A 20,040-nucleotide genomic window follows, 5' to 3' on the forward strand; every position below is an offset into this window, starting at 1 on the left:
AAATGTCAGTCATTTGTAGGACCACAATTTTTTGCAACCACAACCACGGTTGGAGTTTTTTTTTGGTGTGTTTGTATTAGTTTTACACATAATGAAAGAGAGGGAAACAAATGGTTGCCACATTTTTCAGAATTTTACTTTTTTTATAAATAAAATCAAATTTTATTTTGTACCAATAGATTGATCTGTCACATAAAATCCCAATCAGTTTTCTGAAAGTTGTAGAATGAACATGACAAAATCAGAAACAGTTAATTTGGTGTGAATGCTTTTGCTGGCAGTGTAAGACAATCTTATAGTCTGAATTGTGTTTATTTGTATATATTTTGTTATGCATTGTAAAACAAACTAAAATCTCTTTAATTATAAGATTTTACCTTTTTGGACATCATGAAAAATTAACGAATCTTTTTGATGACCAGATGGAAGTCAGTCCTTTGGCAAAAGGATTGACTTTTACAGAAGCAGCGAATAATAACAATGTTCACTCTTAACTGAACTGTGAGAACAATCTGATTTAATCAGAATTTATATGATTTTATATAGGTGTAAAAATATTTAAAAACCCTAAATCATCACTCCTCCGTCACCATGCTTTAAAGCAAGTATAAAGTTCGGTCTGTTTCATGTTGTGATTTATGGCAAAATGTTTCAATTAAAGGATTGTCCGTCCTTCAGACATTGTTCCACAAGTCTTCTGATTTTTTCAGATGAACCTTTCCAAACTAAAGTTACGTTTACAGAAGTGCAAGATAACACCTGTCAGGACGACAGCACAAAATTTGCACCATACAGTTTGCAAACTGGGCACCACTTAAGTGCCCAATTTGCACTTAAGTGGTGCCCAATTATATAAGATTTATTGTCAATAAGCACTGTTATAACAGTTTGTCCAGAATCAAAACAAAGATTCTGGATAAAGTCAGTGTAGCAATGTTTTTGGAAGAGATGGAAGGAGTTTTGTCGTTGCCTTTCTCGTGATGAAATGATTTGGCGCCCCCTTGTGCTGAGTACATGCCCACTGTTTTCTGTTGACAAGGGCAGCAGGGAACCTGACTGACCTTTCAGCCCATCCAGCCTATAGGACAGGGGTCTGCAGCCTCTACAAACCAAGAAGCAGATTTTGCTCCAGTCCAGTTAAATAAAAGTCATTAAGAGCATTGAAATGTTATGACCCTTTTGTGAAAACACAACTTTTTACTTCTACAACTTTTAACTTTTTCAAAATGTTATATGTTTATTACAAGAAAATTGTGGTCTTTTTAAATGGCTTAAATGTTTTTCGGTTTCGGGGGTTTTAAAACACAGAAAAACATAAAATCTTATAAAGATAACTGGCACATTTTCTTCTAAAATAACTTGATAAGGAGAAAAAAAATATTACTGCAAATTCAAAGGAAGATTTATATGGGAAATACTAAAAGAAAACCTGGTAAAATCTGCATTTGTTATATCTAGATTTTTAAAAAATATATATTTATTCTGCACTTTTTAGCCAATACATTAAGAGCAGTGGTCCCCAAACTACGGCCCGCGGGCCAGATGCGGCCCGCCTCCACATTTGGTCCGGCCCCCTGAACAATACCAGAGTATTTTCATATATGTGCATTTTTATTTGATAAGTTGGACTTTTGCAATAAAATAAATGTTCCTTAGTAATGAACTTTATTTATTATTAACTACTAGTTAGTAACTATTTTATACATGCATATAATTGACCCTAACCGTTTTTTTATGTGGAGAACCCAGTGTTATTTGGTTATTATTTATTTCATAAATAGTGTTATTTCCTGACTTTTGTTCTCTGAAGAATCCAGAAAAGGTTATTTGATTGTGGTTTCTGAAAAACAATACATTTTTATGTTTAGCACTCTTACAATCGTCACACTTTTTCTGTTACAAACTGACCCCGGCCCCCCATCAGAGAAGGGACAAGTTATGTGGCCCTCACAGGAGAAAGTTTGGGGACCCCTGATTAAGAGTCATTGTGGGAAGCCCAAAGAACCATATAATTAGATTTTGAACTGCAATGGTGTCTCAGTCTTAGAAACTAAACTATTGTCATTAAACAGTTTCACTAAGCTCCCAATTTTTAAAAACTCAAATGGCTAAGTAAGTAAAAATCCCCAAACAAACACTCGCAAGCTAGTATTATTTTTTTAAATTTATTTATTCAAATTATAAGTATTATTTAGTGTGTTGGCATAGTTATACATTGGTTGTACAGTAAAATGAGCCTGAAAGCAGGAGTGTATCTGTAAATCAACAAAAATTGGACTTGGTTTGAATAAAGCTTGTACAAAAGAGCAAACCACAGACGGTCAGAGAGGGATTTCTATCAGCCTGACTAAAAGAAGGCACATGAACACAAAGTTTCCATTAAACACCATTAAAAGCTTTTTTTCCCCTCCCTCATCAAACCTCTCTCTACTTGAACAGCTCAGTTATAACAGACATCACAAACTGTACATCTACAAACCTCTCCCCACAGAGAAACAAACAGGGCATTCATTACAGACACAATTTAGCGTATTAATCATACAACACTGAATCACAAGAAATCAACCAGATCTTTGGCTAATAAGTGCAGCGGCACAGTCTAATATCGTAGAACCATGATGCAGATCAAGAGGTCTTTCATGGAGTGAATTTTGGATAAAATGTAAAATATTTATATATATATATAGGCTATGTATATACTCTGAGATTTGTGAAGTTTTTCACCACCAGTCTTTGGTCTAAAAGAGGTGAGAGCTGGAGTTAGGCAGCGTTGGTTGTTGCAGAACTGGTCCTCTGGGTGCCTGGGATTAAAAACTAGACAAATCCTCTACCAAAAACTCCAAGCTATGAATTTTTAATGTTAAAGGCATCAGTATTTCTTCTCATTTCTTTTCTCTCTAGAGCAGCTGGGCTTCAACAGACTGCTGTGTCATAAAAACTTTTCTAGTTAATATTTGTGTAAGTGATGAGCTTGATGCTAACAGAGACATTTATGCTAGGGTAGAGAAGCTACCTCTAGTATGTAGCTTCTTTATGACAGAGTGGCTTTATCAAATCTTCACCCAAAATGTGAAACTAATCCCTTAAAAATAAAACATTTTTACAACATATCTATATCTTTCACTTGTCATACTGGTGTTTTTGGTGTTTGTTTGTGAGAAGTTTAGCTAACAAGTTAGAGTCCCTAAAGTTACAAAATATAGCCTGGAGCCAGAAATGAGCCTGTTTCTGGAAATACAGATACACAAGAAGAAAATATGTCGAAATTAATTATCGCTACTGTTTGTACACGTTGCTCAGACTCCAGCCAGATGTTTCCATTAGACCAGTTCAGGCATTGGGGATAAGGAGGACAGCGAGACTGAAGCTGCAATTTAACTTTCAGTCAAATAATAACTTTGTGAGAACAAATCTCTTCTCTGATGAGTGCAAGAGTTTTCAGAGTTGTTAAAACAACTGATGAACTGTTATGAAGAAATTAACCAATGACAATAAAAACCAGGCTGCAAGGTAAAACATGGCTGTGCTTTATCGTGTTTTTTTTCCACCGTTCTCTTATCCACATCTCACTTACTTTGGTCATCTTCATGCAGCTCTTTCAGCAAACTACAGCAGCTGTTTCTGTGTTCTAGGCCTACTGATGAATTTCTTTTCCTCACCACTTTGCCCTTCCTCACCCGCTCTCCATGCTTCCAGCCTTGATCTGTGCACCTTCATAACATGTCATCTTGCCCAGAAAAGCAGAAATTAAGCAAATTAGAATTAGAAAGCAAATAATAAAAACAGCAACAGGTTACTCTGATCTTCTCCAGAAACTGTTCTCCTTGGTCTGTCGCTCACTGTATTCTCGCTCCTGAATAAAGCACAATAAGCAGGCAAGGTGCAAGAAAAATGCACCAGAAATATTTGTTATTCCTTGGCCTTATACATATACATATATATATATATATATATAAAATCAGAATATTCAAACAGCAAAAGTATTAATCTCAAAAACATTATATATAAACATAAATATATCAATTAGTTTAGCTAGATTTTTATCTGTTTTTTGGTTTAAAATTTTAATTGTATGCACAAGCCCGCAAATGTAGAGACAAGTGGCGTCTGATTGGCTAAGGCAGGGCGAGGTCTGCATTCGTGTGATTGGAGGATGAGGAGCTTAGGGGGTTCCTGCTACGTCCGGTCAGGGTGGCCATCATCTGGAGTTCAGTCTCGGAGCCGTCTGGGGAACAAAAACGAAGTCAAAGCTCAGCAGGATGTGAATAAAGATTCTGCAGCAACTAAGAGTCGGATGCAGCTGGGGAAAAAAAGTACTCTGCAGCTCAGAGTACTTTTCTTGAAACATCAGACTGTCATACTTCTATAATGGGATGTAAACTGAAAAGAAAATTCCTCTCTCACCACAGACAAGTGTCCGTTCTTTGCCTTTTCCACGTGTAGTTCTGACCCGGGCGTGAAGTCTATAATCCCTTCTTTCCCATTACCTGCTGTAAACTTTATACTGCAGGAGCAAAACAGATGATAAACGGAGTTACAACAGGAAACAGAGAGAGCAAATTTACAATTTATTTTCTCTACTGCTATACAGGAAACATTCACAAACACACGATTTGGTCACAAGTGAAACTCCGGGAAAATAAACGCGTGATCAAACTTGTGACATATTCATAGATCGTCTTTGGTATTAATTAATAATATTAAAACTGGAAGAATTTAAATCCTCCTACAACCACTAGAGGGAGTTATTTTAATTTCTCATCAGAGGAAAACATTCAGAAGGCTTGATGTAGGACCTCACAAACATTTCACAAGAAGTAAACCATTGTTAAGTCAAGGTATAAAAGCTAAATTATACTTTACTGGACAATTCTCACATAAGTTAAACACAGAAAAACAACAACAAAAAAACCCCAATTTAACTGGTAATATTGTTAACATTTTTGCAATGACGTGGATTTTTGCATCATCAATCTGAGGAACTCCAAGATTGACAATGGCCATTTTTTGATTTTCTTATGGAACTTAAACTATCAATTCATAGATGATCAATGCTTGTTGTGAACACACATTTAAAGTTAGTTCTGCTGTGTCTGTTCTGACTCTCACCTGCCCTGGTTGATGTTGATGCTGTTGATTTTGTCGGCACAGATGGCGATCTTAGTCAGGGTCTCGATCACATGGTCGCTCTGCAAAACCACGTCCCCCTGGGTGTAAACAGGCACACACACATTTAGCATTTTCACACAAATGAAATGAGAAACGTTCTCAGGAAGCTTTTGTGACTCGTCTTTGGTCTCACCTTTTGTTTGTTGTCCTCACTGGGCACATGCAGAACAAACAAGCCATCACTGAGAGAGCTGACTGAGATGCCTGAGACACAACAATAATGACAATAAATCAGATCCTAGTTCAGTTTGATCATTTTCCATCTATTCCCTCTGATTTATTTCTCTTTAGAGGCATTTCTCACCTTTCAGGGTTCCGTAATCGATGCGCTGTTTGAGTTTGCCCTCCTCGACGATGATGGCACTGTTGGAAGTGAGGAGCAGCTGCCGGGACCGAGACTTGTAGCCCTTCCTGTCATACTTGGTGACCGGCACTGCGTACTGAGATTACAGCAGAGACACGTCAGCATAAAAGCAGAACGCTTCAGCAGTATGAAAAAAAAATATAAAGGCTACACTAACCTTCATCTTCTCACTGCCCAGAGCTTGTATTGCTTTGGGGTTGATATCCTCTCCATCTGAGCAGCAACAGAAAAAGCAGAATTAGATTAAATACTGGATAAAAATTGGCATCGTCTGAACGTTGAAGTCTTACTGAGTCTTGTGCCAACAAATAGCTTGGGAACACTCTGTGGGTAGTTGTCCTTCTTGTCCTTGAAGAGCTCGCTTGCAATCATTTTCTGTTCCATCTAATTATATACAAACCAGAGATGAATAATGAAGCAAATTCAAAGAGCAGCAAATACAAAGTATAGATTCTAAAGCGAAGGTTTTGACTGGTGACATTTCTCACCTGGTGTTTCCACTCAGAGCTGATCTTCTTGCAGTAACTCCACACCATGTTCTGCATGCACATCTTGCGCAGAAGCTCTGATGCCTTAAGAAACAGTCAAGGTTTTCACAACATTGCATATAAGTGCCGTGTAAAAGAATTCACCTCCCATAATCATTCACATTTCGTCACATTACATACACAGACTCCACTGTATTTTATTAAGAATTTATGTGATAGACTTAACACAAAGTAGTGCACTCTATAACTTGGCTGGTTCTTGGAATAATGTTTTTCTTACAATGTTCTTTTTAGTTGGCCATGTTTTGGTAGGTTAGTAGCTATAACATCACAAAAGTGAAACAGTTCAAAGGGTATAAAGATTTGTGTGAGGCACTGTATCTGATTTATAAGAGTCAGTAAGTTTTCCTTTACTAAGTTTATTGGTTAGTGCTTTCTCTTTATTTAAGATGTAAAGAAATGATTAACTCAAGCGTGCTATCTATATTAAATTAAGAATGTCTGTAGTTAAACAAATCCAGATTCCCACCTCAGTCAGAGCAGCCGGAGGTGCGGGCCAGCTTTTGTCGAGGACGTTCTTGGGAAGGTTCCTGTGCAGATTCATGAGGAAGGAATAACGCACGTAGTCCAGGAAATACTCGTTCTCTGGACAGCGTTCTTTGTGTCGGTAGATGAAGCCTTTGATAAACCTGAAGAAAATGAGGAAATCATGCTATAATCAGTCTAAGTAAGAAGATGGCTTTAAAATAAGTATTTATCTTCCTTACACCTTTTCTTATATCCTGACATACTGCTGTATAGTCTCATACCTGCGTATAGTGTTGGCTGCCTGTCGCCGGCGCTGGGCCTTCCTCCTCGCCAGGACGCCCCGCCACCAAGCCTGGATCGCAATGGCTGGTTGGGACAGAAAAATAAATTCATTGGACCAATGACATTTAACTGTTGTTTAATGTGAAATGCTAAATGCACATAAGACATGCAGAAATGGTGGCTTCCTGACCTGAGGTCCTTAGTTTTTGGAATTTGGTCTTCTGGCAATAGCCTTTCCATCCCGCCTGTAGCTTGGTCGCTGTAAGGCAGAAAAGAGATTTAAAGAAATAAATTAAAACTGAAAAGTTGATCAATCTCGACAGAATATCCTGACTCTTACCAAGGCCATGTTTTCTGGTCTCCAGCGCATCCTCGGTGGCAAACAAAGTCTTTGGGAAGCGGATGAAGATTTTGGATCTATTGCGTTTAGAAATTAAATGTTACTTTTTACTCTACATGAATAACCAGATCACTTTGTAACAACACACACAAAGTTCAGGTGCTAACAGTAACCTCTTTCACAGATTTCTGTGCAGCTCACCTTCCCAGTTTGTACTCCTCAGGCTTGTATCCCATGTGTTTGACAAGTGTGGACACACCATCAGACAGCTTTCCATTCCAGTTAGGCCATGTCTCTGGGCACAGGGACTTGTACCTAAACACAAAGAAGCAAAACACACAAAACACCAGCATGGTTGTTCAGATATGAAGCTTAAAGGTTGAAGAGGACACAGTGATGGTAAAAGTTTGCTTTTTAAAAAATCTCGTTGGCTGCAGGTTCTTTAAAGCTGACCTATTATGCTTCCTTGAACAGGTTATGTACGGTGGCCGACAGGTGCAAATGCGCAGCAAAAGAGAAAACATGCAAACAAAAAAGAAGACACCCCCGAATGAAATGCAGCAAACAAAAAGAGAGACGCAAACACCCCCGAATGAAATGCAGCAAACAAAAAGAGAGACGCAAACACCCCCGAATGAAATGCAGCAAATAAAAAGAGAGACGCAAACACCCCCGAATGAAATGCAGCAAATAAAAAGAGAGACGCAAACACCCCCGAATGAAATGCAGCAAATAAAAAGAGAGACGCAAACACCCCCGAATGAAATGCAGCAAACAAAAAGTGTTGAAAACGGAAGTGCTCCAGACCACTAGGGGGAGTCAAAGAAAATAGTATTCATTTCTATGGGACCAGATGCAAGATTCAGAGAAAGAAATTTGAAAGAAAGTAAAGGTATCTCTCTGAATCTTGCATCTGGAAAGTGTGATTATTGTGAGAAGTCTGAAACAATAGAGCATGTTATTTTAGAGTGTTGTAAGTATGAAGAAGAGAGAAGATGCATGCTGAGAGAGTGTGTAGGTATTAAAGAAAGGTTTAATTTAATAGAATTTTTGAGGAGAGATTTCGGGAGTAGACATATTCAAATAATTATTCGGTATCTTAAAAAAACAAAGCTATTTCATAGGATATGAGTAGAGCAAGTTGGGTGTGAATGTGTAAAGAATATCAAAGAGGGGTATATAAAGTTATAAGCAAGTTGGATAATATAAGCAGGTGTGTATGTGTGGGGGTATGTTTAATCAGGAGTTAATGGAGGGAAAAGGTAGAAAGTGAAAGTTTATAGACCATCTCGAACCACACTCCATACTGGTAAGTGGCGGTAATGCTACTGTAAGTTTGTTGCCAACCGCCAATAAATACCAAGAAGAAGAAGAAGAAGAAGAAGAAGAATCTTGCATCTGGTCCCATAGAAATGAATACTATTTTCTTTGACTCCCCCTAGTGGTCTGGAGCACTTCCGTTTTCAACACTTTTTGTTTGCTGCATTTCATTCGGGGGTGTTTGCGTCTCTCTTTTTATTTGCTGCATTTCATTCGGGGGTGTTTGCGTCTCTCTTTTTGTTTGCTGCATTTCATTCGGGGGTGTTTGCGTCTCTCTTTTTATTTGCTGCATTTCATTCGGGGGTGTCTTCTTTTTTGTTTGCATGTTTTCTCTTTTGCTGCGCATTTGCACCTGTCGGCCACCGTAGTTATGATATACAAAATGTTTATTTAATTTTTTGCACAAAATTATTCTTGGATATTGAGATTTTAATTTGGTCAGTTCTGCCTATTTTGATCTGCTTTCAGAATGAGCTGTTTTAGGGCCTCTTGTGGGACGGGATGGGCTCAGCTGGGGTTGCTAGGTAACAGTACAGTACAAAGGTTTTTTGAAAGGGCTTATTTTTCAGATACCAAAAAATAAATAAACTTACTCCCAAAAACAGTTAATTTTTTTTTCTTTTTTTTTGTTGAAACACTTGGGATTTTTTTAGAAGCAGTTGAGATCCAAATACAAGTATAAAAACATTCAAATATGAATTTTTGCATAACATGCTTCCTTTAAATTATTCTTTCAGGAATAAGTCTGACAGTAGTGAACTGTCAGAGTAACTGAGAAGCAAACTAGCCATCAAGGCATAGATGCTGATAGATTGAGCATCCATCACTTTATCTGAGGGAGAAAGTGAGAGCTGCATGCAGAAATGTTTTCCTGGTGTGTCTTCATTAAAAAGAAAAAGAAAAAAAAAAAGAGTGGCTGATCACCTCTGTAGGAAGATCTCATAGCGCCGCCTGTAAGCGAATCCAGCCCTCCTCACCCTCAGGTTCTCCATCAGTCCCAGATACTTGACCTGGTGACGGATCAGCACCTCGTCAAACCGACCTGCAACAGAGGAGAGAGAGAGAGAGGCAGAAATGAATCAGCCAGCTGGTCAACATGAAGCAGGGAGAGGAGTACGTAGATGGTAAGCAGCAGCAGTAGGAGTAACAGAGGACAGAGGGACAGTGTGGAAACAACAAAGGGCCAAGTGTGGAGAAAAACAAAGGCAGCCACACAGAACTTCATACTGTCTCTCCTGATGCAGCAGAAATCGGACTGTTTGGGTTGGTACTGGTAAGATCTGCATCATCACAAGGACCAGATCTGCTTCAGTGGCGTTTACAAAAACGTCTTAAAACTCTCACACGTTTTAAAGAATGATTTCAGCGCTACTGATGTCATTTGACTTCACTAATCCGAATATTAAATAAAAAATTCAATTTCTACAATTTTGGAAAAACATAGCTGCATGAAAAAAGATGAATTGTATAGATGCACTAAAAGTTGTTTGATGACCGGCTAAAAGTAGATCTTTTTGTGTGATCTGTGAATGCATAATATCTACGCAATACATCATGCCACATTTTCACAATAAAACAAGGAGTCACAAGCCGCTATAATGGATTACCTTGTACTTTTACATGATAAATGTTTTTCTGCTGAGATCATGGACTGTGCTGCTGCAACAGTTTTTGTTTACCACGTCAAGGGTCTGAAACCTGAAACCTCTTTTGACCTTTCACAGTGTCTCTTAGACACATGGATAAAAGTAATGAAGAATATGCTAATATTTCTAAATATAATTATAATTCAGGATGTAAGAGAGTGAGAGAGAGGAAAACTTTCAATGAAATTACCATGGCATGTAGGCAAAATCAAGAGCAGAAAACTATCGTTTTAGAACATGCTGAATTTGGAAATGTTGGCAGTCTTCTGGAAATTTTACTTAAGCTCAGCATCTTCATTCGCTACAAATTACACACAAAGGCTTGTATTTTCGTAACTAGTCATTTTTTTAGTTAATGTTAAATTTAAAAATATAATATCTAATCACTTTATAATTGTTTTAAGAGTAAAAAACAGTTTTACAGTTTCTGACCTGTAGCACATTATCATATTGTCATCTCTGCAGCTGCTGTAACCAATTAATTACTATTTATATAATTTCATAAAAAGAAAATCAGAATTGGCGAGACGAGCAGAGTCAGAAAACTGGTCACAAATTTCTGATCGATGCATCTCTGAATAAACGTCTAACTAGATGTTAAGACAATAATGCAAAGCTTTATTTTTTTTAAATTTCTACATCCAAAAAATATAATTCTACTTTCACTTTCAGTGCCACATCTTTATTTTAAAACCAACTAAAGAGCAAAAAGGCAACATAAATGCAGTAATTCACTACATTATACATCAGTAAATAATAAAAAGACGAAAGGATTAACACCCTACTTGCTTGTTTGGAGTCATTGGGCTTGATGCAGCGGACGTACGACGGCTCCTTGGACATAAGGATATCCATGAGTTTCGCCAGACTGGCTTTGAACTGGGTGGCTGCCTGAAGGGGCAGACACAGACAAATAAAAAAGATTCAAGAATGTTAGGAAGGGATGGACGGGAAGGCGACTGGCAACAGAGAAGAGCTGGAAACGACAAAGAGGCGAGCAGCAGCTTAGGTCGCGCTGAGGAGGACGATGTTAGCACAGCGATGGTCGATGCGACTGGACACTGGGATCACTGTGGAGGACTGGGATGCTAACTTACCAGCTTGTGACAGTGTCATGCATCATTATGTGTGTGTGTGTGTGTGTGTGCGTGTGCACCCCTGCGTGTGTGTGTGCGTGCTGGGCATTCCTCAGTGCGAAGGCAGCTGAGGAGAATCCCCATCAAACAGCCCACTTAGCATCAGAGAGGGAAACACACGGCTGTTTATTGTGCTGTGGGAAACTATGCTGAGAAGCATTCAACCAAAACCAAATCATTCACTCAAAACCAGCAGAGAAACCTCATGAGAGCACAAACACAGATGCAGGGTAGAGGATAGCTCACCGTGTCAGGACGTTTCTTGTCACTCAGCTCGTCTCGGTCAAAACACTGCGTCAGAATCTTGTTCTCAGACATGCACATAACCTGCAGATACAAACACATTGACTCACCTCAAGCTGTAAAAACAAACAGGAAAATGCATTGTTCTTTATTCAGTCAGTTTCTAACCTCTTTTAAATTCCTGAAGAGAAGATCGTTGTTTTTGTCCAAAAATCCTAAAGAAAAAAAGAAAGTTTCATTCATCTAATCACAAAACAACTCGTACCAGCTTCTCTCCCTACTTCCTACACTACAGTAGAAGGTCACATATGTTGATGGATAAAAACTGAACTCATCTTCTAAAGTCTCTAATAATTACAGGATGCTTTGTGCAGGAGAAACTGGTATACTTCCTAAAATAAATGGCATCATGACGAAATACAATTTTGCAAAAATATTGAAGCAACATCTCAACACATCAATCGAGAAGTTAAAGCTCACATTCAAATGGGTCTTTCAAGTGGACAATGACCCTAAACATACAGTCAAAGTGTTTACAAAGAGGCAACAATTTACAGAGACCATCACAAAGTCATAATCTCAGTTAGAAAAATAAACATCAGTTCTATCAGCAGGAATGAGCCAAGATCCCAGCAATGTTTTACCTAACTTGTATAGCTCAGAGGCAGCGCTACCAAACAATAAAAAATTGTATGTTTCAACTATTTAAACAGAAAAAAGCAATAAATGATTGACTGTACAATTACCTGATGTATTATTCTGGAATTTGGCAGAAGGAAATAATTTCAGTCATCTGTAATTTATCCTTCATAATTTGGGATAATATGAATTGCTATTATTAGGGCAGTACTATGCATTTACCAGGCATCTGGTGCCATTTTGAAGCATAATCTTGTAACGTGTATGTTACCATATTTGTATGACAACTTCATCATTTCTGAGTTTTATCACACATAACTTAGAAGAAATTTGACTTCCCAACTAGACACCCTGAAATTGGCCTTTGTCTCTTTAAGAAACTCCCCGTATAAGTTTTGATGAAAATGTAAATACAGTATGTTTATCAAAGCAGGAATCCATTTATTTTGATAAAACAATCCATTCAGAAAGTACACACACCGTTAACATTATAGTTGACCTCCCCAGCATAGTGCAGCAGCCTGAATTCCTCTCGGCCCATCACCTTCCTGGTCTTTCCGTCCGCCAGCTTGTGACTGAAGGGACACACACACACACACACAGAGTGAGGATAATCAGCCACATTAATGACACTTCTTAAGTCACCTTGAAGTGACCTAGCAGCTCATGTTTTCTAATCTGAGACCAAACTTGGGTTGAATGAGTGTCAGACTGACGTGACGAAGTGCGGGTGTCCCCCCAATGTGTCCTCCAGCTTCTCCAAGAAGGTGAAGTCACTGGCATCTCCAGGTCTCAGACATTCCTCATCCTGTAATGAGAGGACAGGGTTAAGATCTCAGAGGAGAAAAACTAAATTTACATTTCTGTTTACTGGATGTTCAGCTCTGCTATTATTATGAATAATAATATATTTGTGTACACTGTATTATCAGGCTGAAACACTAATTTATACCTGACAGACACAAAGCAGAAAAGTTTCTGACATTCTGAATGTTGAGAGAATGATGAGCTTATGAAACATGAAACTTTTAATTGAAAGCTAAAGTATGGTGAAAGCTAAATAATTTATAATAATAATATATACATATTTTACATTTAGATCTTTAATGTGTAAGAAGAGTTCAGCTTATCAGAGTGTTTTGGGGATTTCTTTTCAATTGAAATACATTTTTTTGAGTTGGGTAAATCAAGTTAAAGGAAAATTAATTTAAAAAAAACACATTTTGCATTCATAAAACATCTTAATCAAAATTATAATTTAAATGAGTCACAACTGTAATGGAAATATAAAACTACAACTTTCTACCTGCTAAAAGGAGCTTCAAAGAGTGAACTTCAAGTCTTAAATTTGCCAATGTACTTAAAAAAAATCTCAATTGTGCTTAACATAAAATGACTAAATAATGCAAAATGATCAGATATCATTTTGACTTGTGCTCCATTACATACTTATTTATTGAAGAGATTTTATGTTGGCAAATAATGACAGAGAACTAAGTTCTTGATGTTGCTATAGCCAATTTCCACCATGTAAAACATACTGTGAAGCATCATATAGTCCTCAGAGGTCAGGAGTATGAAGCCTTTTTCATTTGTTGAGATAAAAGCTTCAAACTTGCAGTGTTTGAATTAGTGAAAAGGCAAAGTTTAAATTATGTGTTTGGCCTCACCAGGATGGAGATGATGCCTTTGAACTTCTCCTCCACCAGGTCACAGATGATCTTGTTGTTGAAATACTGGACCGGCTCCCACTGCAAACACACAAATCATTATGTGAGAGCAGCAAAAATTAACTGATTGTTGGAAAGGTCATGGGGGACAAAAAGCGAACACTGATATAAAACTGGAGCTCCTCTAAAGAGGAACAGCTGGTAGCAGCTTTTCATAGTTCACAGTTTTAAAGATTCAGAGAATGCCAGGAATCCTGGCACACAGACACACCCTGCACCTACATATATGTGAACACACACACACAGAGACACACACACACTCAGAAATGTTCCACAGGCACCATTAGCTCATGTTAGCTTCGAGAGTCGCATCTTTTCCACAGAGACACCAGAGGGAGCAACCCACGTTTGTCATGACGCATCATAATGGGCTCTTTGAGAGGCAAAGCCAAGATTCTCCCACAACTTGTTTGCTCTTGACACATTTACATTAGACTGAAACCAAGAGGTCTTTGTTCTGACCGGGCAAAACAACACTTTACAAAGGCAGAAACAGGGAAAGACAGAAGAGGAGAGAAAGAAAAAGGAGACACATCACTGGGATCGGCTTTCATTACAAGACTGTTCTGATATGAAATCTCCTCAGGAGGTTTTACCTGAGAATGAATTACCAAACAGTCCAGCATGTGGGAATTCAACTATTCATGGGGCAGATTCTTTCTAAAAATATATGCACTCAATACTGATGGATCCCATTAGGAGAACGCTGCAAAGTTCAAACCCAGACTGAGAAAATTTAACAGTGATGATAGAAGGTGATCAGCTTTTTCCTACTGGAAATATTACACAGGTCAAGGTAGTGAGTCACATTTTCACATTATTCTGTGGAGATTGGGTGAACAGTGGGTGTGAGTGTATGGGCAGAGAAGCTACTGACTGTGATGCCTTCAGCTTCGTACTCCTCCTGCTCTGACTTCAGGGTGAGCTCGATGAAGAGCTGCTGCAGCTTCTCGTTGCAGTAGTTGATGCAAAACTGCTCAAAGCTGCCGAACAGAGAAAATCAGGAGGATCAGATGATCTGATTGAGCAAAACGTAAAATGAACGTCAATATGTCGGACAGTTCTGCAGGTTAATTTTTAAAAATGTTTAAGGACCAGAGACACTCGCTGCACGAAGAAAATCAACCAGGACTTAAAAGGTTTTCCACATTTTGTCACATTATAACCACAAACAATACCAAGGAACTAGGGCTGAAAATAATCATGAATATTGAAACAATTGTCAACAAGAGCATAAAGACTCAGAAAAAGGCCAATTTCTCAAAGAACAACATATTAAGAGCAGTAATTAAGCCCAAACTGTACAAACTAGATATACAGTTTGCATTTAAAATAAAAAACATTCTTTGTTTGTAAATCTATTTTACCTGAAACTCCTCAAGTGGTGTAGTTTTAGCTTCACCTGGTTCAATTTCTGTACAAAAAAAATCTTAGGACCTTTTTTATATTCAATTATTCATCATTTAATTTTTATAAATTGCCCATACACTGTATTGACATTAAGCTAAGCAGAAAGGGCTGAGCTTTTCACATGTTGGTGTTAAATTTTCTTTAGCTGCAGATGCATTCTTTGCTCCACATGCAACAAAATGTTAAATTTTGTAATTAAAAAGAAACTGAATTATTTCTTTATTTGTAGTTTTATGCATTTATAACATTGTATAAAATAAGCTTAAGTGATTAAATTAAAAATCTGCAAAATGAGCCACGTTTTTTATCTTATTAATCAATTAATTGTCAAAATTGACAGAAAGGTGAGTGGGGCTAAATGTAGAAAAATCCTGAAATAAAACCTGTTAGAAACTGCTCAGGTTTCAACAGGACAAAAGCCTTAAATATACATAGTAGTGGCAGCATTACTCTCTTTCAAATGTAAAATTGTGGACAAATTTGTGTTTGTCCATCACAGCAAATCTCAACAATATATATTTTATCTTGTGGTTATAAGGTGATGGATATATTAACACTTTTCCAAGGAATCAAATTTGTTAGAGTGGAGTGAAAAAGTGTTTGCCCTCTTTCTGATTTCCTCTCTTTTATGTTTTTCACACTGAAGTGTTTAAGAACCTCAAACCAATTAAAACATTAATCAAAGGGAAAAAAAGAAACCAGGAAAAAATTATTTTACTGTACATTTTAGAGAAGCTTTTAGTAGATACATCTGAAAGTGTTAATTTAAAACGTAATGCTAAAACAAAGAAAACATGGAACTATCTTTACCTGTTGTGCTGGAAAACCTCAAAGCCATAGATGTCCAACAGACCGATAACAGATGAGTTCTTATGAGATTCATCCTGTTGGAGAGGCAGAGAAAAAAATCATATTTGGTACTAAAACCCCTGAGAACATCCATGTAACTAATATTGTATTATTATCAATGAGATTCATGCATAGTAGGGAAGTAGCTGGTTATTTACATGTATTTGAGTAACTTTTTGGAAAAAATAAAAAATTTTAGGAATATTTTTACTATGTTGAACTTCCTACTTTTACTTTTGTAATTTTATCATGAAGTATCGCTACTCTTAATTGAGTAAAAATTCTGGCTTACTCTACCCAAAAGTAGAGCAGCTTCACTGAATGAAGATTGTTTTTAAAAAGATTCACCTCGTAATTTAAAAGTTTCATATGTTTTATATTATACTTTGCATGATTTTATTTTGTAATTACATAAGTACATGAATTATTTTCATTCCCAAGATTTCTACATAACTTGAAATTTTAGTCCACCTCATGATGTAACTTTTAAATATTAAATGACTGATGTTTTGATCAGTACTTGAGAAACCTTTTTACAAAATACTTTTTCACTCTCTTACTTGAGTAATATCTAGGACAGGTACATCTTTAAGTAGTGCTGCTTTTCCTTATCCATAGTTCTGGGGCTCTCACCCACCTCTGGATTTAAGTAGTCTGGCTATAAATGATAATCAAAAAGCAGCCCTTTATCTATAGAATATATTTAAGTTGTGGCCACAAGGTGGCGCCATCTAGCTACAGAATAAAGATGATCCTTGCAGCAAGCACTGTTTGGTCAGTGAGTTTATACCGTGTATGTCAGCGAGGTGTTGATTTTGTTGACCAGCCAGGTGAAGGTGCGTCCGTACACCGCCTTGGACAGAGCATCCCGAGCCGACGACGCCTGCTCCAGGTTCAGAGGGCTCACGAGCTGCATACACACACACACACACACACACACACACACACACACACACACACGCACACACACGACCGCACAGGCACACACACAGGGTGACAGTAACTCAAAGCTGAGCTGGGACACTTACACATGTAACAATATTATTATTTCTAACCACAGCAGACATTACACAGACAGGAAAGCTTTGTATACAAGTTCTTATCACACAGTGACAGTGTGTATCCAAACCTACCTCCTCTCCCTTGGCAATTATCTTCTTATGTGTGAGTGCCTCTGTCAGCACCGTACCATTCACCCCCAACAACTGGAAAAGCACAACAACATTAGCACACACACACACACACCACTAGTAAAACCAGTGACAAATCCACCTCTTCCAGAAAACAGACAGGCGTCACACCAGTCTGCAGCCAGAGAGGTTTCTCTGCTGCCTGCTTATTATGTCTGTGGTTGGTGGGGCCAGCAAAAACAGAGGTGAAAATGAACTGAGGGACAGAGATGATCTGTTTTATTGTCTGTTGATTCAGATTTGGAGTCGAGAGATAAAGAGAGGAAATAATTTGTTAGCACCGGTCGAGGCGCAAACAATGAAACATAATACATAAAATGAGTATGTGACAGAAAATACATAAAGTTATCATGTATTTTTAGCACATAGTCCCATTTTGTAGCAAAATCAAGTACCTATGCAACCTTCAGTTGTTATAAGAATGCTGTATATATAAAGCATAACTTAAAAGACATTTGACTCCTATAAATTGTCCTCTGTCTCTTTAAGAAGCTGCTACTATTCCGACACTCCACCTTCAGCACGTCATCACTACATGTGTGTATGTGTCATAATCTGAATGCCTTCCTATTGTGCCTACTTTATTTTCATTTCCTCATAAGAATTTTTTATACACTTATTAAAATCTTATTGTTTGATCTGGAGTGTTCATGAACCGGCTCGGCGTAGTCTTACCCTGGCCAGGTACTTGATCTGCGTATCTGACGTAATGTGAGCGTAGCCTTCTTCCTCACTGTATTGCACATTGCCGAGGTGAAGCACACTGGCGATTATGTTCAGCAGCTCCTGCACAGAATAAAAAAGCATTAAGGATGATGCAGTGAAAAAGATGAGCTGCAGAAGGACACGAAGGGAACAAAGGTGAGAGGATAAGAGACGGCGGCGCGGTAAGATCAGAGCCATTTTTACAAGCGGCTCAACTGATAAGCCCCACTTTGATTAAAAACTGGACAAAGATCGGAGAGTCCTGGGAATGTAGCAACCCGCACACACTCACACCTGCTGCTCTCTCTGAGAGTGGGAGCTCCAAAGGAGCTTTAGGAGCAAGCCCTTACTCACAAACGTGTAAGAAGACTCCCAAGCCCAGCGAAAGTGACTTATGACTACATAACAACAGCTACACGCCGTTCTGTCATCCATATAGAGGCAAAAATGGCCTTAAAAGCACTGAGAGCTCCACCTAAGTTAATATAATGGTTAAAAGTTATTATAGGTTAATATTGTTTTCTGTATTTCTTACAATATATTTATTCAAAACATTCTTATGGACTAAAAATGGCAAAACCTCTACTAAACCATAAAATGAGATTCTACAATCTCTGGTGACCAAATATAAAAACTGTGACATATATAAGTCAAATTTAATTCATTCATTTTAAGAAAATGTTTCTAATTTCTGCATTCAGGTGATTTAAAGTATTTTGAATTCTATGAGATTTAGAAAAGTCCAAATAAAAGTGCCATTAACCACCTGATAAACTGTCTATATCTTAGTTAGGCTTCTATCTTTGTCATTCTGTGCAACTTTTTGACATTTCTGTTAATTTGTTTAGTTCCGCATTCATTTGCCTAAAACCGTCTCAGGCCTGGCATCATTAGGTTGAATCGTGCCTAAGCTGTTAAGTTCTCCGATTTGTTTAAAACGGATCGGCTTTTCATCACACAGTACGACACGCAGCCCTGGTGGCGAGTCAGGAGTTAAGATAGTGAACTTTTATCAGTAGCGTTTCTCTGCATGTGTGATTTATTTGCAAAGTGGACTCAGAGTTGGATGGGTCTCCTCCACTCAGATTAATATCTGAATGCTGTAGGATGGACTCCGATGCAAGACTGACTGCAGTACTTATGAAGTGAGAGAGGTTCACAGCAGAACTCTGTAATCGCACAGGACAGAGCGCAGCGGCAGAACTGCTTTCATTTCGCCATAAAACCTTCCAATAACAGAAAGACGTTGCTAGATTTGTAACTTTTTAAATAGAAAGTTGCTATAGGGTCTGAGTAGTTGCTAAACATTGTGACACACCGGATAAGTAATGACACAACACAACAAAATTTTGTGACTGAAAATAAAAATAACTAGGTCATCAGCATAAACAGCAACTTTAAGTTCAAACCTCCTAAGGTTCTGTTGTTCTGATATCAATTAAGCAGCAGTTAAAGAAAAAGACGATTCAGACTTTTTCACAGGAACACCAACTCTACCCACAGTCGAAACACAAATAAATGAGGAAGAGGCGAAATAAAGGGCAACTGGAATGTCTTTCAGTTCCTGGGTTTCTTTCTATGAGACAAGATATGATTTGGTCCTTAACACAAATTAATGCAAGGCAAATACAACCTCAAAAACTACAACACATAACATAAAATGCACAAATATGCAATCATTAAGCATTTCAGTTGAGCTTCTGTTATCATGTCATAAATTATGGCTGACCTGAGGTTGCATATCCTTAAATTTAATACCCATTAAGAACCAGATTGTAGTTTGTGTTCTGATGCATAAAAGCGAAGGCTAAAAAGTCTCTGACTTTATTCTCACCATAATTACATTGTTTGTTTCTTACCTCCACTTCATCGTCATTGAAGCCAATGACAGTCAGGGCTTTTCTCACCACCTTCCAGTCGCTGCGGTCGTTGATGGAGCTCACTTTGGGACAGTTGCCCTGTGGGACGCATCGGACAAGTTAAGCTCAAATTTGGAAGCCA

General features: G+C 37.9%; 1 protein-coding gene across 5 annotated transcripts in view; it reads right to left on the minus strand.

Annotated features, from left to right (window-relative positions):
• Positions 1–3,996: 3,996 nt before the first annotated feature.
• The window catches only part of myo1c (myosin IC), a 56,889-nt gene continuing 40,845 nt past the window's right edge, over positions 3,997–20,040 (minus strand). For all 5 annotated transcript variants that reach the window (XM_023351232.1, XM_005804512.2, XM_023351234.1 and 2 more), the window contains exons 7-32: positions 19,899–19,997; positions 18,010–18,120; positions 17,278–17,349; positions 16,935–17,054; positions 16,106–16,179; positions 14,763–14,868; positions 13,826–13,906; positions 12,872–12,963; positions 12,636–12,730; positions 11,685–11,731; positions 11,520–11,600; positions 10,923–11,028; positions 9,416–9,533; positions 7,373–7,486; positions 7,172–7,248; positions 7,022–7,090; positions 6,831–6,915; positions 6,551–6,710; positions 6,022–6,105; positions 5,824–5,917; positions 5,691–5,746; positions 5,474–5,609; positions 5,303–5,373; positions 5,110–5,207; positions 4,405–4,504; positions 3,997–4,225 (exon numbers count right to left, since the gene is read on the minus strand). In XM_023351232.1, coding sequence (XP_023207000.1) covers positions 4,199–4,225; positions 4,405–4,504; positions 5,110–5,207; positions 5,303–5,373; positions 5,474–5,609; positions 5,691–5,746; positions 5,824–5,917; positions 6,022–6,105; positions 6,551–6,710; positions 6,831–6,915; positions 7,022–7,090; positions 7,172–7,248; positions 7,373–7,486; positions 9,416–9,533; positions 10,923–11,028; positions 11,520–11,600; positions 11,685–11,731; positions 12,636–12,730; positions 12,872–12,963; positions 13,826–13,906; positions 14,763–14,868; positions 16,106–16,179; positions 16,935–17,054; positions 17,278–17,349; positions 18,010–18,120; positions 19,899–19,997 — 2,373 coding nt within the window. In that variant the 3' untranslated portion in view covers positions 3,997–4,198. The remainder of the gene's footprint in view (positions 4,226–4,404; positions 4,505–5,109; positions 5,208–5,302; positions 5,374–5,473; positions 5,610–5,690; positions 5,747–5,823; positions 5,918–6,021; positions 6,106–6,550; positions 6,711–6,830; positions 6,916–7,021; positions 7,091–7,171; positions 7,249–7,372; positions 7,487–9,415; positions 9,534–10,922; positions 11,029–11,519; positions 11,601–11,684; positions 11,732–12,635; positions 12,731–12,871; positions 12,964–13,825; positions 13,907–14,762; positions 14,869–16,105; positions 16,180–16,934; positions 17,055–17,277; positions 17,350–18,009; positions 18,121–19,898; positions 19,998–20,040) is intronic.

Source organism: Xiphophorus maculatus, chromosome 18 (genome assembly GCF_002775205.1).
Source record: "Xiphophorus maculatus strain JP 163 A chromosome 18, X_maculatus-5.0-male, whole genome shotgun sequence".
NCBI lineage: Eukaryota > Metazoa > Chordata > Actinopteri > Cyprinodontiformes > Poeciliidae > Xiphophorus > Xiphophorus maculatus.